General features: G+C 46.5%; 1 protein-coding gene across 4 annotated transcripts in view; it reads right to left on the bottom strand.

Moving 5' to 3' along the window:
- Positions 1–3,156: 3,156 nt before the first annotated feature.
- Positions 3,157–18,368, bottom strand: part of ARHGEF12 (Rho guanine nucleotide exchange factor 12) — a 189,423-nt gene continuing 174,211 nt past the window's right edge. For all 4 annotated transcript variants that reach the window (XM_077250483.1, XM_077250482.1, XM_077250485.1 and 1 more), the window contains 5 exons: positions 14,138–14,299; positions 12,645–12,998; positions 12,313–12,554; positions 11,643–11,712; positions 3,157–5,007 (listed from right to left, as the gene is read on the bottom strand). In XM_077250483.1, coding sequence (XP_077106598.1) covers positions 4,976–5,007; positions 11,643–11,712; positions 12,313–12,554; positions 12,645–12,998; positions 14,138–14,299 — 860 coding nt within the window. In that variant the 3' untranslated portion in view covers positions 3,157–4,975. The remainder of the gene's footprint in view (positions 5,008–11,642; positions 11,713–12,312; positions 12,555–12,644; positions 12,999–14,137; positions 14,300–18,368) is intronic.

Raw genomic sequence — 18,368 nt, forward strand, 5'->3', positions numbered from 1 at the left:
GTGGCTTCCATGTGCCTGTATGACCTCCCTATAATGCCTGGGCATACTCCTGATGAGGCGGCGGATGGTCTCCTGAGGGATCTCCTCCCAGACCTGGACTAAAGCATCCACCAACTCCTAGACAGTCTGTGGTGCCATGTGACATTGGTGGATAGAGCGAGACGATGTCCCAGATGTGTTCAATCGGATTCAGATCAGGGGAACAGGCGGGCCAGTCCATAGCTTCAATGCCTTCATCTTGCAGGAACTGCTGACACACTCCAGCCACATGAGGACTGGCATTGTCCTGCATTAGGAGGAACCCAGGGCCAACTGCACCAGCAAATGGTCTTACAAGAGGTCTGAGAATCTCATCTCGGTACCCAATGGCAGTCAGGCTACCTCTGGCGAGCACATGGAGGGCTGTGCAGCCCTCCAAAGAAATGCCACCCCACACCATTACTGACCCACTGCCAAACCGGTCATGCTGAAGAATGTTGCGGGCAGATTGCTCTCCATGGCGTCTCTAGACTCTGTCACATGTGCTCAGTGTGAACCTGCTTTCATCTGTGAAGAGCACAGCACGCCAGTGGCACATTTGCCAATCCTGGTGTTCTGTGGAAAATGCCAAGCGTCCTGCACGGTGTTGGGCTGTGAGCACAACCCCCATCTGTGGACGTCGGGCACTCAGATTATCCTCATATGGCCCCCCTCCACGTCTCCTGGTAGTGCCTCCAGCCTCTGGACACTACGCTGACAGACACAGCAAACCTTCATGCCACAGCTCGCATTGATGTGCCATCCTGGATGAGCTGCAGTACCTGAGCCACTTGTGTGGGTTGTAGAGTCTGGCTCATGCTACCACAAGTGTGAAAGCACAACCAACATTCAAAAGTGACCAAAACATCAGCCAAAAAGCATTGGTACTGAGATGTGGTCCCCACCTGCAGAACCACTCCTTTTATGAATGTGTCTTGATAATTGCCAATAATTTCCATCTGTTGTCTGTTCCATTTGCACAACAGCATGTGAAATTGATTGTCAAACAGTGTTGCTTCTTAAGTGGACAGTTTGATTTCACAGAAGTTTATTTATTTGGAGTTATATTCTGTTGTTTAAGTGTTCCCTTTATTTTTTGGAGCAGTGTATATCTAAGTTGGGTCTGCAGGATTGCAGGCAGACCTGGCAGTTTCATCAGCAAGTTGTTATATGCTATGGTATTGCTATGTTGCCCTATGTCAGAGGTAGGGCTGTTTAGGGACAAAGGACAACCCACGTGGAGCGGGGGCACCATTTCACTATCTCATAGGGTGCCAACCTCTGCTGACAGGCAAGAGACAGCTTTTTAGGTATCGTTTAGAGTTAGGTAGTCTCTGATACAGCTTTTGAAACTGATAGCAATCAATGATAATGGATAAATCTACTAGTTACTGATTATTGCATGGTGACTCAATTGTGACACATGCTATACATCCCCTAGAATTGATCATTAATGATTGATCTATGGTCATGTCCCCATCTCCTACCTTGAACAAATATTGTTGTTTTCATGACTAAGATGGTTTTGGTTATCTGGTTATTGACATATGTTAGGTCTGTCACTCTGATCAGTGCTGCTATCTCAGGGTTAGGTTTGACTTTAAGACCCATATATTGGGGTTTCTTTGATTAGATTATGGTGTTCTAGAAACAGCCGCCGAGGAGCGTGGGCACCACTGTCACATTATATATAGGGTGCCAACCTCCGTGGGTAGGCAGGCATTCAGAATAGGTCCCTGTTTATAAATTGTGTGATGTATTATGTTATTTCTTCTTAAAGAATACCTAATAAAAACATTGATTTTAGACGTTTGCACATGTTAGCTGTTTGTTGAAACCTCTCATTTGAATTCTATTTGTGTTAAAAGGTATAAATTCACTTGTTTTCATCTAACCTACACAATCAGTATGGGGGCTGACAGGTTCCATTTAATAGATAAGTAGTAATGTAGATAAAGGGATTATTCTCAAGTTAAGTTATGACCTATCCCTGGGTTAAGGTATGATGAAGTGAACTCTGGGGATCCAACCCCACAATCCCAAGAAAGACTCTGAAACCAAAGAATCACAGAGTTCAGTCTTGCATGGTGAAGTACACCACACCCTCAACTACAGCTCCATTGGTATTTGGACTGCTAGCAATATCCAAGCGATATATTCTGAATGGAGAATACTCTAGCAGTAGATGCTCTGGGCATGGGCAGAGCAAGGAGGGAACATCTACTGGTAATCTCCACTCCCTATGCCTCTTTAGTACCTGCTACTGGCTGGTCAGACCCACACTTACTTAAAGCATCCATAGATCCTTCTACTGTCTTCAGTCTAGTCGTGGGATTCACACACTTACAATATTTAGCAGAACTCTCTGCAACTGTCCCAAGTATAGGATTAAAGTCTTCCAGAACTTAATGTGCTAACCTACCATATATGACCCGTGTGCAACCCACCTGCCAGGTATATGACCCGTGTGCACCCCTGCAGTCCATCTGCCACGTATATGACCCGTGTGCACCCCACCTGCCAGGTATATGACCCGTGTGCCCCCTGCAACCCACCTGCCAGGTATATGACCCGTGTGCACCCCTGCAGCCCACCTGCCAGGTATATGACCCGTGTGCACCCCTGCAGCCCACCTGCCAGGTATATGACCCGTGTGCACCCCTGCAGCCCACCTGCCAGGTATATGACCCGTGGGCAGCCCACCTGCCAGTTATATGACCTGTGGGCAGCCCACCTGCCAGTTATATGACCGTGGGCAGCCCACCTGCCATATATATGACCTGTGGGCAGCCCACCTGCCAGTTATATGACCCGTGTGCACCCCTGCAGCCCCCCTGCCAGGTATATGACCCGTGGGCACCTTTGCAGTCCACCTGCCAGGTATATGACCCATGTGCACCCCCCTGCCAGGTATATGACCTGTATGCACCCCTGTAGCCCCCCTGCCAGGTATATGACCCGTGTTCACCCCAGCAATGCACCTGCCAGGTATATCACCCATATGCACCCCTGTAGCCCCCCTACACACCGAGACGAATGATTCCCCGGGAAAGCACTTTTACTCGTCTAAAGAATCATTTCATTGCTGGTTTTCAGACTTCGCTACTACAGAAAAAGTCAGAAAATATTATCCTCATCTTTCCATAAAGCTCGTTTAATATCAGAATATTACTGAACTTCCCAGGCTCCCACCCCACATTTTAATGCATTTATCTCCAAGAGACATAGCATTCCAGAATCATACAACTTTACCAGCTATAATACATAAAATAACTATGCCACAAACATACATTGGGATAATTATATAGTTTAGACACCCATCCACAATAATTAAAAACACAAGAGTATGAATGTTAATATGGCCTTACGCAAAAATAATACTCCCACATCTTGTCTTAAGCCAATGTTAAGAGTACATTTCTCATGTACAATAGGAATATATCTGGAAGATTTTCTTTAAATACATATACATACAAAAAGGATGCAGAAAACTCCCTTTAATGGGAACCACAGCTGAATATAGCTGTGAATAACCTGTCCTAAAAGTGCAAAGGCGCGTCCCTAGACTGCTTCCTGATCTCCTAATCCAGCAATATCAGTATGGGAGAGGAGCGAAGGAGCAGACCCAGTGGGAGAAGCGGACTACGGACATGATACTCGCCCACTTCCACCACCTCCACTAGTCAGGGATTGGCTGCAGGGGCTGAGGAGCTGGTGGAGATCTCAGTGCCTACAAAATAACACAATTAAACTTTGTTTCTTTCAGCTGGTGCTAATCTAGCGGATGAAGGAGTCCAAATACAAAAATTAAGTAGTGATTGCAGGCTCGCATATATATTCTATATATACTGTCTGAACATGCTGCATCTTCATGCGAGCACCAGATATGAGCGATTGTCTACGTGGAGTACAAAAGTCCGCACGCTAGGAGACATGGTTAACAGGCGATCTCTGCGGGGACATCTTGTGTAGAGCAGCAACAATCTGTCGGTAATTGGCAACGCAGAATACTGATTTATGGAGCACGGAGCACACGTCACTGCCGACTAAACGCACTCTCTTCCCACTCTCCAGCACTTTGGTCATGCGGGAAGTTTTAGGACAGCCTTCAGAGGAGCATACCGGCGGTCTCATTAACAGGTGGCAGTGTGACTTGGCAGGAGAGGTTCAACGCTGCTGAGACGGTGAAGCTCTGGTCCTTTCTTCAGGCTCAGGATGGGAAGACAAAAATGGGAGCAGGGAGAACGGAGGAGAGAAGAACCTCCGGTATAAAGATCTTAGCACTGTCAGTGCAAATACAGAGGCAGGCACGCAGGCAACCTTATTACTGGCCCTAAAGATTATTTGCTTTACTGGTGCCTGCCTCCAGGGTGCTAGCTCAGTAGTGTTTTGGCAACCTGCAATAATGTGTCTGGAATTGGAGCATCTGAACACCATCTGGTGTTTGCCCATCATTTATTTACGGCAATGATCATTTTTTCTTTTGTCTTCTGGTCGAGATGAGAAAATACGAAAGATCCAATTTTTGGCAAAATATTTCATGGCACAAACATGTGGCTTCTGAGGCTTGTAATAAACAGGTAACATTCTCATTTTTCACATCCTACGCACCCAACAGGCAGAGCATACTGGGAAGAGACGGGTTAAATCTTATCTGTCACACTATTAATCAAACGGAAAGATCATCCTGGCTATAAGGCGACCGTGGCGACCGTGGCGTGGCTTCATACAGACATGACTGCTCTTCACCGGCTCTCTTGGTATAGCCAATTTTCCATCTAGCCTACAGTGAGGTGTATCTGGTGTGCTGGATGAGCATGACATAGGGAAGACCGGGCTGTAAGCTCTGCAGGGATTGTCCAAGGTCTACAAGAGACTGCAGGATTGGTAGTGGGCTGCAGGCAGAAACCTCCAGGGGGCTGGAGTCTCCTGGACCAGAGCGAAGACGGCTTCAATTTCAACCCTTGTCAGTAGGGAGCATTGTGATATCTGCGGGTGAAGGAATAATCAGACAATTATTTACAGGCGTGCATCATTACCCCCAGTATGAAGGCAAATCTAATACATATGCTACACAAAGACAAGACAAAAACAGCAGCTGCTTCATGAATCGATGGATATATCTATATTGCTGGATATTAGACAACGGGATGTAAGGAACATTAACCTTGTCACTTCTTTCTGTTCTCCAGGACATCTGAGGACAATAGTGAAGATTTCAGCAAGATATCACATAAATAAATACTCATAGCCAGCAGCTATTTTATTCTTCGGCAAGAATATAAATTAATATTGTAATGGCTCTGATTAGAATTCGTGGTTTCTATGCTAGAAAGATATCAAATCATTCACAAAGCGACCAGACAATTATAGATTGTGAGTCCAGGACTATCCCATCGGGGACATGAAAGAAGGATATCAGCTTCCATCAGAAACAATCTTTCATGTTACTGGTAGACATGGGCGAACCCGATCAGTAAAGTTCGGCATCCGTACATAACACCTACTGTTCGGGCACGGACACAGAGCATGAACTTCACCAGGAAGTCTGTGTTACTGGTCAGGTTCGGCCCACCGAACACCAGGTGTTTGTCGCACGGTCATGTTCATGACAGCATGGCAAACACTGCTTCTGATCAGCGGTAAAAGGATAGCAAGAGCCCGCAGATGTGATTGGAGGTATAAAGTTTACCTCTGGTTATTGGTGTCGGCTGATGGGACAACTGCTCAATCAGCTAACGCCGCCTGCTGCCGCTAATAACAATGAGAGCAGGAGCTGCTGGTGGGAGTATTCATCAGCTGGTTTCTGCGCTGTAAATAAATAAAAAAAAAAACAGTGTGGGTTGCCCTGTATTTTTGATAACCAGCCAGGCAAAACTCACAGCTGGGTGCTGCAACTCTCAACTTCAGCAAGCCTGGTCATTAAGAATAGAGGGGTCCCCAAGCCATGTTTTTTTAATTATTTGAATAAATAATTGAAAAAACAAAACAAAACAAAAAAAAAGGCAAGAGGTCCCCCTCATTTTTGACAACTAGTCAAACTAAAGCAGAGAGCTGGAGGCCGGTATTCTCCGGCTGGTAAGGGGCCATGGATATTGTCCCCCCTTCAGCCTAAAAATAGCAGCCCGCAGCTGCCCAGAAAAGGAGCATCTATTAGATGCGCCAATTCTGGCGCTTTGCCAGGCTCTTCCCACTTGCCCTGTAGCGGTGGCAAGTGAGGTTCATATTTGTGGGGTTGTATTGTCTGGTGACATCAAGCCCACAGATTAGTAATAGAGAGGCGTCTGTAAGACAACTATCCATTACTAATCCTATAATTACATGGCAAACAAAGGCAACCAAAATAAAGTCTTATTTTAAATAAAACAAAAACACACTTTTACTATTTTATTTAAAAACAACAAAAAGCACAGTTCTACTCACCTAACACCCCTTCCATTGAATCCATGGTCTCCTGTAATTAAACAAAAATAAAAAAAAACAACAATGTTCCTCAACTGGGTGTGGGAACCCATCTATTCTTGATAACCAGCCTTGCTGAAGACGACAGCTGAGGGTTGCAGCCTCTAGCTGTAAGATTTGCCAGGCTGATTATGAAAAATACAAGTGAACCCACGCCGTTTTTTGTTTTTTTTTGTATTGGTGGCAGCAGGCATCAGCTGATGGGAGCAGTAGTTCCATCAGCCAACACCAATGACCGGAGGTGAACTTTATACCTCTGATCACAGCTGCGGGCTCACACTGACTTAACAGCGTGGAAACTGCGGATGTGTAACCGGTGGTAATTTTACTGTCGATCAGAAGCAGTGTTTGCCGTGTTTGGCAAACACTGATGTTCGGGCCCCCCCTTCAAGTGAATGGAGTCTGTGTTCGGGACCGGGTACTGTTCTGGTACCCAAACTTTTTGTAACTGTTCAGCCGAACCCGAAAATCTAGGTGTCTGTCCAGCTCTAATTACTGGCCATTAAAGGAGACTTACACACACACACACAGACCAGTCAGTGGCAACAAATTCAGACTGTATATAGACATGCTGCCTGACAAGGGAAGTAGTAACACCCAGTGGTCAATGTATTTATACATTTCTGTGTTTCGAGTCAATTCCACTCATTTCAGTGGAGTTAGGCTGCAATACCAGACACCAACCATGAACAGATTTGGCACAGCTCTTGGAGATCATCAAATGTTTCTCAAGTGATGCGCTGCTATAGTTACTCAACTGCTGCTGCCAATCACAGACCGTGGTAGTGAAGGAATGGTGACATCACAGACTATGGCAGTGATGAGTGGTGACCTCACAGACCCTGGCAGTGAAAAATGGTGACATCACAGACCATGGCAGGTCCACAGGTGTAACAGCATGGGAGTATACTTTTACCCTATGCATGGTGCCTGTACAGTATTTGGTAAGGCCAGATAACCCCTTTAAGTGATATATAAAGTCAGATTTAGTAATTTTTTCCCCAATATTTAGACCAGGCAGTCAGACAAGGTAAATGTACTGTATTGGCTCAAATTAAAAGGTAAATGTCCAGTGTGAGATATGGTAAATTGATATCATTTTGAGGGTCCTCTCCCCTCTGTACCAGTCTGTCACTGTAAACTTGTTTACTGTAAATGATATCTACAACTCTGTATGTAACCCCTTTCTCATGTACAGCACCATGGAATTAATGGTGCTATATAAATAAATAATAATATCTGATAGAATGCCCTGTCAGACACATTTTGGCCCAAAATACTTGCTCCCAAACTCAGCCCCCACCCTTGGGATTCTCCAAGACCAATGTTTTTCTTTAATTAGCTCAAGCAAACAGGCCTTTGAAGCTCTCTCCAGGGGAGCCCAAAAGGCATAGACCCCCGTGTCTCCCAGCACCAAGTTCCGCAATTATCACAGGGATGTGCATTCTTGTGCAGGACCAGCCAACTGGAGTCCTTTGTTTGACTCAAGCAGCCATCGTGGCACTACAGATCCCAGACCAGCACTAGGCTCAGATATTGAAACTAGAAAATTACCTATAATAAAAGAATGCAATATCTCTGAGCCTAGCCAAGCACATAATCGTAATCTGCATTCCTTTCCCCACAAGCCCATCCCATACAGCCGCATCTAGAACTCGGCTTTATTGAGTTACAAAGTATAGCTACCAGGAATTAAATACGGTAGCCGTATTTGGTCTCCCTGCACAGATAAAGTCCAGCTGAACCCCAGTGGCGCTGCTGGCGTTCCATTCAGAGCTTCCAGCGGAAAGTTATGAGCCTCCACGATTCTGGACAGAAAACCATACTCTCAGATATGGGAAGAGAGAGGCTGCACAAGCCCAGGGGTGGGCGCAGCATGTGGGAGGAGGCAGCCTAGGGGATAATAGGCATCTCCTCATTTTGGACTCAATCTTTCTACTGGCAGGAGGCAAGTTAGCTGACGCGGCCAGAGAATCACATAACAAAGATTTGGACCTGTAATCCATCAGTGCCTCCCTGTGGTCACATGCTACATAAGGTAATTACAACCTATTTATACCCTACCCTTATACTACACTCTTGACTGTATACTTGCATATCTGTTCTTGTAAATATATACCTGCATATTTCTAGTGCGCCTTTCGGCGATGAAATATAAAATTGATCTTGGGCTGCTCTTTTATCTCGATTCACGAATCCCCACGTCCGCACGCTCAGTTGGTTATTATACGCTACCTGGATTGGTTTCTGACCCAATATAAGCCTGCTGTCGGAGGGGGCTTATATTGAACGAGGAACTGGCGGAAGCATACCGTACTGTGTTAGTGAGGAGCCCAGACAAGTGACAGACGAGAGGTATGTGTGTGTATGTGTATATATATATATATATATATATATATATATATATCCAGCCTGAACTGGAGAAGTGTATCCCCCCCTTCACTGGGAGCGCCTCAGTAACTCGTACCTATAAGGGAAACCTTTACGGCAACTATTCGCCCTGACTGACTGACCTGGGGCAAGTGGTGGCGCCAGAGTGCTGATCCCTGCTGGGTCCTTCTATCCCCTCCCCAGAGGTAAGTGAAGTCGACACACCCCTTCCCCTGGGCGATTCGTCACATCCAGCATCTGTAGACATAAGCCTAACTTTACACCACCTCAGCGAAGAACTTCACAAGTGTCCTACTGAACAAGTGTCCTACTGGAGCTAAAGAGCACACAGCCCGCACCCGAATGTCCGCCTGAGGACGGTTGGTGCTGGTAGCTTGGATTAGACGTGCCGCTGAGCAGATATCGACACCCGTGTTATACTCATGTGAAATATCTGTGCCGCCTTAGAGAATTCCTAGATTAGCCTTTTCCTAACATTACATCTTCATTCATTTTGCTGAAACATCAAAAACTAGACTATTGAAATAAAAATAGATGCAAAATCCACTTCTGGAAATGCGCCCCTGATGTCCGACACTAAATCACAGGAGCCTGTTAGGTAACTGCTGATCACTTGTAATGATTACTGCAGAGTTGCAGCACTGAACAATCCAATAAAATAACCTTCAGTGATTACCAATATCCCTTACTTAACCAAGTGCGGTCATGGAGGCTTAACTCCTTCAGGTGCGGATCGGTCTGCTCCCCGGGCAGGCATCGGAGGGAAGCTTCATGATGGCACTTGTACGAAGCGCTCATTTTCTGGCTCTCATTCTGTAGTATACATATCCCGAGGGGGATACACAAGATATGCCTTTAGGGGGTACTCATGCCGTGATGGATTTACAAAGAGGGAACATCGCTTATAAACAATGAGAAGCATGCGACTGTCGTGTGAAAACTAAATAAGGCCAAATTAAAAGGGTTCTCCGGCAGTGCTCACCTCTACATCGTAGAAGAGAGGAGGCCGGTGGCAGCATGCTTTCAGATACCTGGCGACTCACAAGCAAAAGTGTAGGTATTGGGCGCCTGTTGTAAAGAGTCGGCAGATATTTGTAGGCAAGATATCACAAGGAGCCACTCGCCTCCACAGTGGAAGTAAGCCAAACCAGATCACCCCTATATTTCCTTCTCTGCCTTACATACTCCATACTGGACTATCACCCCGGGGTCGGGAGAGCCCCATTCTGCCCATACACGAGGATCCTGGAGATGTCTACACAGGGCCCTGCTTGTACTTGCAGTCCCAGCTTCTCTCCGACATGCAATCCCATGTGAGGGGGCCAGCAGACCATGAACAATCCTGCCTGTGAGCAGACGGTTGGGGGCCGCAGGTTGTGCGCCCCGATCTAGAATCACTGCACTCTCCAGCAGCTTTTATAACTCTGCACCACGTCATGTAGATTGAATACACAATTAGCTCAGAGTTTTGTGCAGCTGAAGGTAACCATCCGATAAATTCAGATTTTTAAGGATGAGTCACCCACTGCTTTTTCTTGATCGACTAAATATATGTTATGCTGGTAAAGTCGCCCACGGGACAGATGTGGTCAGCGCAGAAATCTAATGGTCTTATCTGAAAAGAAGACTTTATTCTGTAAACATGAACAGAATCGACATCCGGCTGATGGATTTGAGGATGGGGCTGGTATCGCTACAGGTGGAGTCTCACGGGGTCACACATGGGTAAGGGGCCATCTGCCATGTGTGCATTTTCCTGCATAAAACTACATTTTGTAAGTGTGAAATTGGTAATGGAGTAACGAGTCTGCGGAGAGTGTAATTTGTGCCATACTGGGCAGACCGGGCACAGCCTCCCGCCACATCCGGCTCTTCAGGGCACGGACTTGCGTAGGGGCATTGGGTGCGGCGGTGCACACAGCCTCCCGAGGACAATTCTTGTACGCAAGATAATTGAGAAATCGGAAGCGAGGAGAGGTCCTACATATGGCTTTATTTTTTGTCTGACGATCTGGTGTCTGGTAAATATTCAGAGCCTAGAAACCTCAGAGCTCTTCAGTGTAATCGGGGGGCCGATTTAGGCTATGTGCACATGTCAGGACAAAACCAAACTTTTGCTGCAGAAAATCCGCATGCGTTTTTTTTTTCGCGTGTTTTGTGCGGATTTTTCACGTTTTTTTCAGGAGCTTCCCAATGTATTAAATAGAGGGAAATCTGCAAAAAACAGCAAAATGAATGAACATGCTGCATTTTTTACCGCAATGCGTTTTTTTTTGCGGTTTTATCGCGTGTTTATAGCGGAAAAAACATGAAAAATCCGGAACGTGTGCACACAGCCTTACTGTACTGAGGCTTGACGCCTGGAGGCTAAATTAATGGTGGGGTCTAACACCTGCTATAATTGTCAATCAGGGGGTTAAATTACTATTGTGGTAAAGGTTCAACATGAATCTTGCAATGAGAGGTCTGAATGTGGTGGGGGGTGTCAATTTTGCGATGGATGGTATGAATTATTTTTCCTTATGGGGTGCCAGTCTTATTTTGCGGTTTGAAATCTGGGCTCTAAACTAATTTTGTTTTTCCTTGCGTACTAGTTTTTCATTCTTTTTATTTCTTTTAGGGGGGTACCTCAAAATAAGACTTGGTGCCCCCAATGCACAGAAGGGCGGGAAACTTCACCATTAAAGGTGAACATTTCACCTGGGCGTCTTCAAAGCTCATTATCTAGACTGGTAGACCACATGAAGGTGTCAGTCTTTGTCTTGTTATACCTGGTTCTTCTTCCAAGAGGCCCGATGCCGCCAGTTTATTCCGGAGTGCACTATAACAGTTTTCAAGTCCCTGTAATGTAGAAAATCCGAACAAAGATATCATTCACCGAGGCATAAGCATCAAATATTTGTGCTCATAAATGAGTTACCATACTTTTCTCTGAAGCACAAAACATGTGGTCACATAAAAGCCACAGACTACCAAATAATACACATTATGGGCCCGATCCACAAAGGTATTGTCACCAAATATTGTGATAACACACCTTCAAATATAGCAATATTTTTACACAACAAAGTTACACAAAAATTGTGCAATTTTTGCCACTTGTATGCCAGTTTCGTCCACCTCCGCTAAAGTAGGCAAACATGGGACTGGGCGTAACAAAGCCCGCCCGGCAAAGTCATCAAATGTTGTGGCACAACTTGCGCAAGAAATGTTACTCCAGTCCCTGACTAAAGTAACATTTCTTTTGGAGGCACAGGCCAGTTTATAAGATGTGGCGTGCAGCTACAAATGAACTGGGACATCGCATTAGGTAAGAAGAGCTACAGATGGTAGGAGTGACTCTCAGGTCTCCCGTCCAGCAGCTGCAGAGTACTGACGTGGCCAATGGACCATTTCACAATAACTCTAGTCTTTACTTATTATAGAATTTTATTTGCTCACCTTGAGCTGCTGCAAGTCCGTTTCAATCTTTTCTATATAATGCAACATCTGCTTGAACATCTCTGAAGGTGGCATGGGCTCAAGGTGCCCGGTGTCAGGGGGGTTCAGCCGGTCTGCTGCATATGAGGACCCTGCTTGGTGCTCGGAATATGTGCATTGAGTAGAGGATTCCGCGTAAACAAAGTCGTCATCTGTGGAACTTTCTTGCATGTTCTCATAGCCCTCCAGAATCAGATATCTCCCTGCAATAAAAATAATAAAAAAGCATTAACAACAAAAAGAGCACTGCTAGAAGCAAAAGATAAATATAAGAGCCTACAGCAGATACTGACCCGATATCCGATACTGAACGTCGTCTGAATCTTTAGTGTAATTCTTTGACTGTTCTTCGCTTTGAGGTTCATGAGCATCAAAAAACTGCTCGGCGCCATCTTCTTCTGCCAAGTCTGAGGATACACTGCCATGCTCGGAGTGGCGCTTTTCAGCCTTTTGCTGTACAGGAGATTGCTTATTTGCACATGTCTTTCCCATTCGTTTCCTCTGGTGGTTGTGTCCCAAAGGTCTCGACTCTTTGTCACTGTCCGTTATCTGCTGGACACTCCGACTGCAGAAACGCTGGAAGTTTTCAGCTTCCTCTCGCTGAAGGAGCTTGACCTGCTGCATTAATAATTCTCGGAGTAGTTCCACTACAGGAAATAAATGTAATATATAATAAGAACACTAATCAGTAACACGGGTCGCACACATGAAGGTCAATAATTCATTTGTATCCATTACACTCCACACAGGGGACACGGAAGCAAATGAGTGACAGCGATCGGTGGGAGTCGTGGATCGGTCAATGTTACTGGTGCCAAATGGCCTTTATAGCCATGTCATAGCCAAAAGGCTACAATCATAAGTGGCCCTGGTCTCATAACTGTGCACAATGCTGCTCCAGAGATGGACGATTGCCCGGAGGGGTCAGAAAGGACATTTTATTAAATAGCTGACATGATTCAAGTGGATTTTTTTGGCCTCTCTCTGGATCCACTGGAGTCTTAAGATGAACTTGATGGACATATTGCTAATAGATCATCTATCTTGCTCTGGGAAGCAGAATGGCATCTATATTAATCACCCTTCCTCTGACTCTGGAAAGATACAAATAACTACATAGGCAGCTGCACTTTCCCTGCGCAGAACATAATTACTCACATTTATGGATCAGTAATCTGGAAAAGTTTAGTAAAAGTGTCATTACTGGTTGTCAGCCATGATTGCGAGCACAGATATTCAAGACTTCGCTCTATGAGACAGCTCAATAGCTCAGGTTGAAGAGAGATTTTCTTTTTGCATTAGGGTATAAAGTCTTTAATTTGGGTTTTCTGGGTCGTCACACTTACGTAAATTCTTGGTCCTCCTCTCAGAAGGGCCCACTGCCGGGCCAGACAGGAGGGCCCAACGCCGGGCCAGACAGGGGGGCCCACCGCCGGGCCAGACAGGGGGGCCCACCGCCAGGCCAGACAGGGGGGCCCACCGCCGGGCCAGACAGGGGGGCCCACCGCCGGGCCAGACAGGGGGGCCCACCGCCGGGCCAGACAGGGGGGCCCACCGCCGGGCCAGACAGGGGGGCCCACCGCCGGGCCAGACAGGAGTGAAGGGGTTGTAAAACTGATCATACACTGAAAACTTAGACATGAAAACTGGCACAGAGGAGGTGTGGAGAAGTTCCCGAGAGAAACCAAAGTGCTTCAAGTTTTAGTTAAAACGGTGAAAAATGCACAGTGTAAAAATGAGTAAGTTACTTTGTAGCTTTCTAAAAGATCATGTAAATCATACTTACAGTTTCTGAGGGCGTCCTGTGCCCATGTGTGCTCGGCAGTGGTGTAGTAGGACATGCGGCTATGACTGGCAGACATCGGGGGCAGATTGCTCTGCACTGGCTGGACCGAGCTGTCCCCCCCACTATGGGCTAGTGCTGAACTCTCCGTGCCTGAATCCTTGTCTGAAAGGAGAAGACAACTTATCAATGTTTCATCTCCTCTCTTCCCGAAAGTGCAGATAATAAAAAGGAGCCAACACATGGTACACAACTATCATCAGTATATGGTCAGCCGCAAAATGCCATTCACACTGATCCGTCAGAGCGCCCGTCTGGGGGCAGGGTCCGTACCATCAATCTCTCCTCAAAGAAACAAAAACTTAATGGGATTTATGAACAAATCAAACTTCAATTTGGTGACTTCCTCAACTTAAGTTCGATCTCAGGATATTACAGCTCACAAATACCATTTTGGGGTACCCCAAGATCTTAATGCATCCCCTTTCCATAGGTATCAAGATAATAACTGAATGCTGGAGGTCTACAGGACCACCAGAAAGTGTGGCGTACTGCTCTCAGGCAGTCCCACAGTCAATGAATGGAGTGAAGGTGCTCATACCATCAGTAAATTATCCCCGAACCCTATGGAAAAATTAGTGATGGGATCTGGTTGTTTTTCTTTTATTTTAGGGGTAACTGCATGTGTGTTCAGTTTGCTTAATCTCCCAATTGCCATTTCAATGGTCTTATTATGCCCTGCAGTAGAGTTAAACAACATACCTCTAAGACTATTAGACGGCATCGGCCATAAACCATGACTGGAGCAAGGGGCACAGGTTCGACCTCCGTTCCCTTCAGACAAGGCCCTACAGAGCCCCATATTTGGGGTCATAGGTTCCCCGATCTTAGCATGCACTAAGGCCCCACATCCTACGGATTGGTTCTCTCCTATATCTGGAAACCCCCTTTACCTTAGTCTTACACAGTGGATTAAAGGTCTGCTCAATGCGAAAAACCTTTTAAATGTACAGGAGCATCGGAACTGTCCCCTGGCGGAAGATGTTGGGGGAGAGAAGGATCCGGGGGCCGATCCTTTCATTCTCAGGGAATATAATCTATACAGAACATGTGCACGCTTAGCCAAGTGTACATCTAGACAGGAGAACTGGTGCAGAAGATTTTTTTTGGACAGTCTTACAAAGGCAATACTAGTGACTATAGTGACTATAGCAGGCTTGGCATTGTGCACGTCTGCATGCATTGGATGCTGTTAGGAGTATTCTCTATGGTTAGGTGCTGGATTCATTACAGGGGACCCTGGTAGTGAAGCTGAAATGCCCCCGTTTACAGAGGAAACAACGGGGATCAAACACTTCAGTTACACCACCAGGAACCAATGGAATAAATATCAGAACCCAGCAAAATAAGAGGGAAAGGGCTCAGGAATAGAGGTCAGCAGCAAAGTTGTAGCTACATGGGCTACATGAGCTGCTGCATGTAATACTGCCCTCCCCATAAGGGGGCGCTGCATGAGAAGGGCATGGCCTGACACCGGATGGGTATCACAAAGGGTGATGAAGAGAAAAGCCTATAAAGGATAACTGTACTTGGGCTCAACAACAACACTACATTTGCAGCTATTTTCCTATACCAGGTGTACGTGGGTCATTGGCAGGACATGGAGGGATATTATATACAGCAGAAATGAATTGCCATCACATCCAATGCACAGAGTCATCCTCCCCAAATGACTGCGGATGACTGCTCCACAACCAGCGCCGCGGTGTGTGCAGTGAATGTACATGGCTTCTGCTCGCTCTCGTTTTATATGGAGAACATCGACAAAGAATGACTTTTGGAATGAGCAGATAGGAGTTAACATATGGCAACCGCATCTATCCGGGGCCAAGTATACAAAGCAAAGCGTATAACAACGTGCCGCGCTCCGCTCAGACAAAGCGCATCTGCTACTGAGCACAAGCAGGCCCACGGACAATGCAGAGGCACCAAGACATCGGATCATGGACAGCCATAACTGGCCGGAAGAGAAGACAAACACAAGGCGGATTTACAGATGCAAAACTGATGCCAAAAAGCATGAAAAGTGAATTTTTACCTCAAATGGACACCAGGCTGTAAGCAGCTAGAGCATCATTGCCCTCACTGCAAACAGACTGTAAAGTTGGCACAGACATGACCGTACGGGCAGAGATGGACACCGCTAGACAATGCCAGGAAAGACCAACGTGGATCTCCCCTCCCTACCTTTCATTATTTTTTCTTTTTAAGGCTGTGTGCACGCGTTAAGGATTTTTCACGATTATTTGCTATAAAAACACGATAAAACTGCGAAAAAATGCATCCATTAAGCATCCTATTAATAGAATGCAATTTTGCGGATTTTCCGCTATTTAATGCATTGGGAAGCTCCGGAAAAAAAACGCAAAAAAGAACGCACAAAAAACGCACGAAAAATGCGCAAAAACCCATGCGGATTTCCTGCAGAAAAAAGGAGATTTTTGTGTACTCACCGTAAAATCTCTTTCTCTTAGCCTCTAATTGGGGGACACAGGACCATGGGTGTTATGCTGCTGTCCACTAGGAGGCGACACTATGCATAATCTGAAAAAGATTAACTGTGGCTCCTCCTGTGCAGTATACACCCCTGGACGGCATCAGCCTTCTCCAGTTTTGTGCCAAAGCAGTAGGAGGAACGTAACATGAATAACATAATTATGCCTGTAAGAAGGCAACTATGTACGAGCTCAAGAAACAATATGAGAACTCAACAGTTACAACAGCCCAGAAAGGGCAACAGGGTGGGAGCTGTGTCCCCCAATTAGAGGCTAAGAGAAAGAGATTTTACGGTGAGTACACAAAAATCTCCTTTACTCTGTCGCCTCATTGGGGGACACAGGACCATGGGACATCCTAAAGCAGTCCCTGGGTGGGAAGCAATGGACGAATATTGTGCAGACAGGCCCGTACACTTAGGGCACCGCCGCCTGCAGGACACATCTACCCAGGCTCGCTGAGGACTGGGTATGAACCCTGTAGTGTTTGGTAAATGTGTGTAAGCTAGTCCAAGTGGCCGCCTTACACACTTGTTGTGCCGAAGCCTGGTGCTGAATGGCCCAGGAGGCCCCTACCGCCCGTGTAGAGTGTGCCGTAATACCGGCTGGAAGGGGAGGATTCTTAAGGCGGTACGCCTCTTGTATGGTGGATTTGATCAACCTAGCAAGAGTAGCTTTTGGAAGCTGGCCTACCCTTGTGGCCGCCTTCCGGAAGGAGGAAAGGAGAAATCAGACCTCCGGAAGGACGCAGTCCTAGACACGTATATACGCAAAAGGCCTGACAAGGTCAAGCGTATGCAGAGCCTTCTCCACTGTATGAACCGGAACCGGACAAAGGGATGGTAGTGAAATTTCCTCATGGAGGTGGAAGTCTGACACAACCTTCGGAAGGAAGGATGGGACCGTACGAAGAACTACCTTGGCCTGGTGAAAAAAAACAGGAAAAAGCCGTCTGCATGAGAGTGCTGTCGGTTCAGACACCGAGGTGAGTGCCACCAGGGAAAAAATCACCTTCTGGGAAAGAAGGCGGAGCGGGACCTCCTTAAGGGGTTCGAAGGGTGGTTCCTGCAATGCTGTCAGGACCAGGTTGAGGTCCCACGTTTCTAGTGGTCGTCTGTAGGGGGGGAACCAATCGGGAAACCCCCTGAAGGAAAGGCCTTACTTGCGGCCTGGTAGCAATGCGCTTTTGGCAAAAGCACTGAGAGGGCTGACACCTGGCTTTTAGGCGAGCCCAATGACAGACTGGCCTCCAGACCCGCTTGGAGAAAAAACCAAGAACTTTGGGTAGAGAATAAGGGAGTGGAACCTGGCCACGATATTCACACCAGGTAAAGAAAACTTTCCAGGTACGGTAATAAATCTTGGCAGAGGCTGATTTCCGTGCTCTGATCATGGTTACAATGACCTCTGTCGAGAACCCTGCCTGGGTTAGAACCCAGGTCTCAAGGGCCACGCCATCAAGTTGAGAGCCCTTGAGTTCTGGTGGTAGAACGGCCCTTGTGATAGAGGATCGTGGCGGTCGGGGAGACGCCAGGGGCGTCTGCTGTGAGTTGTACGATGTCGGCGTACCATGTGCGTCTGGGCCAGTCCAGTGCAATGAGGGTGGTTGAAACTCCCTCTTGTTTGATCTTCCTCACCCTCTGGATATCAGAGGGAGAGGTGGAACAATATACAGAAGC

This window comes from Ranitomeya variabilis, chromosome 4 (assembly GCF_051348905.1).
Source record: "Ranitomeya variabilis isolate aRanVar5 chromosome 4, aRanVar5.hap1, whole genome shotgun sequence".
Taxonomy (NCBI): Eukaryota; Metazoa; Chordata; class Amphibia; order Anura; family Dendrobatidae; genus Ranitomeya; species Ranitomeya variabilis.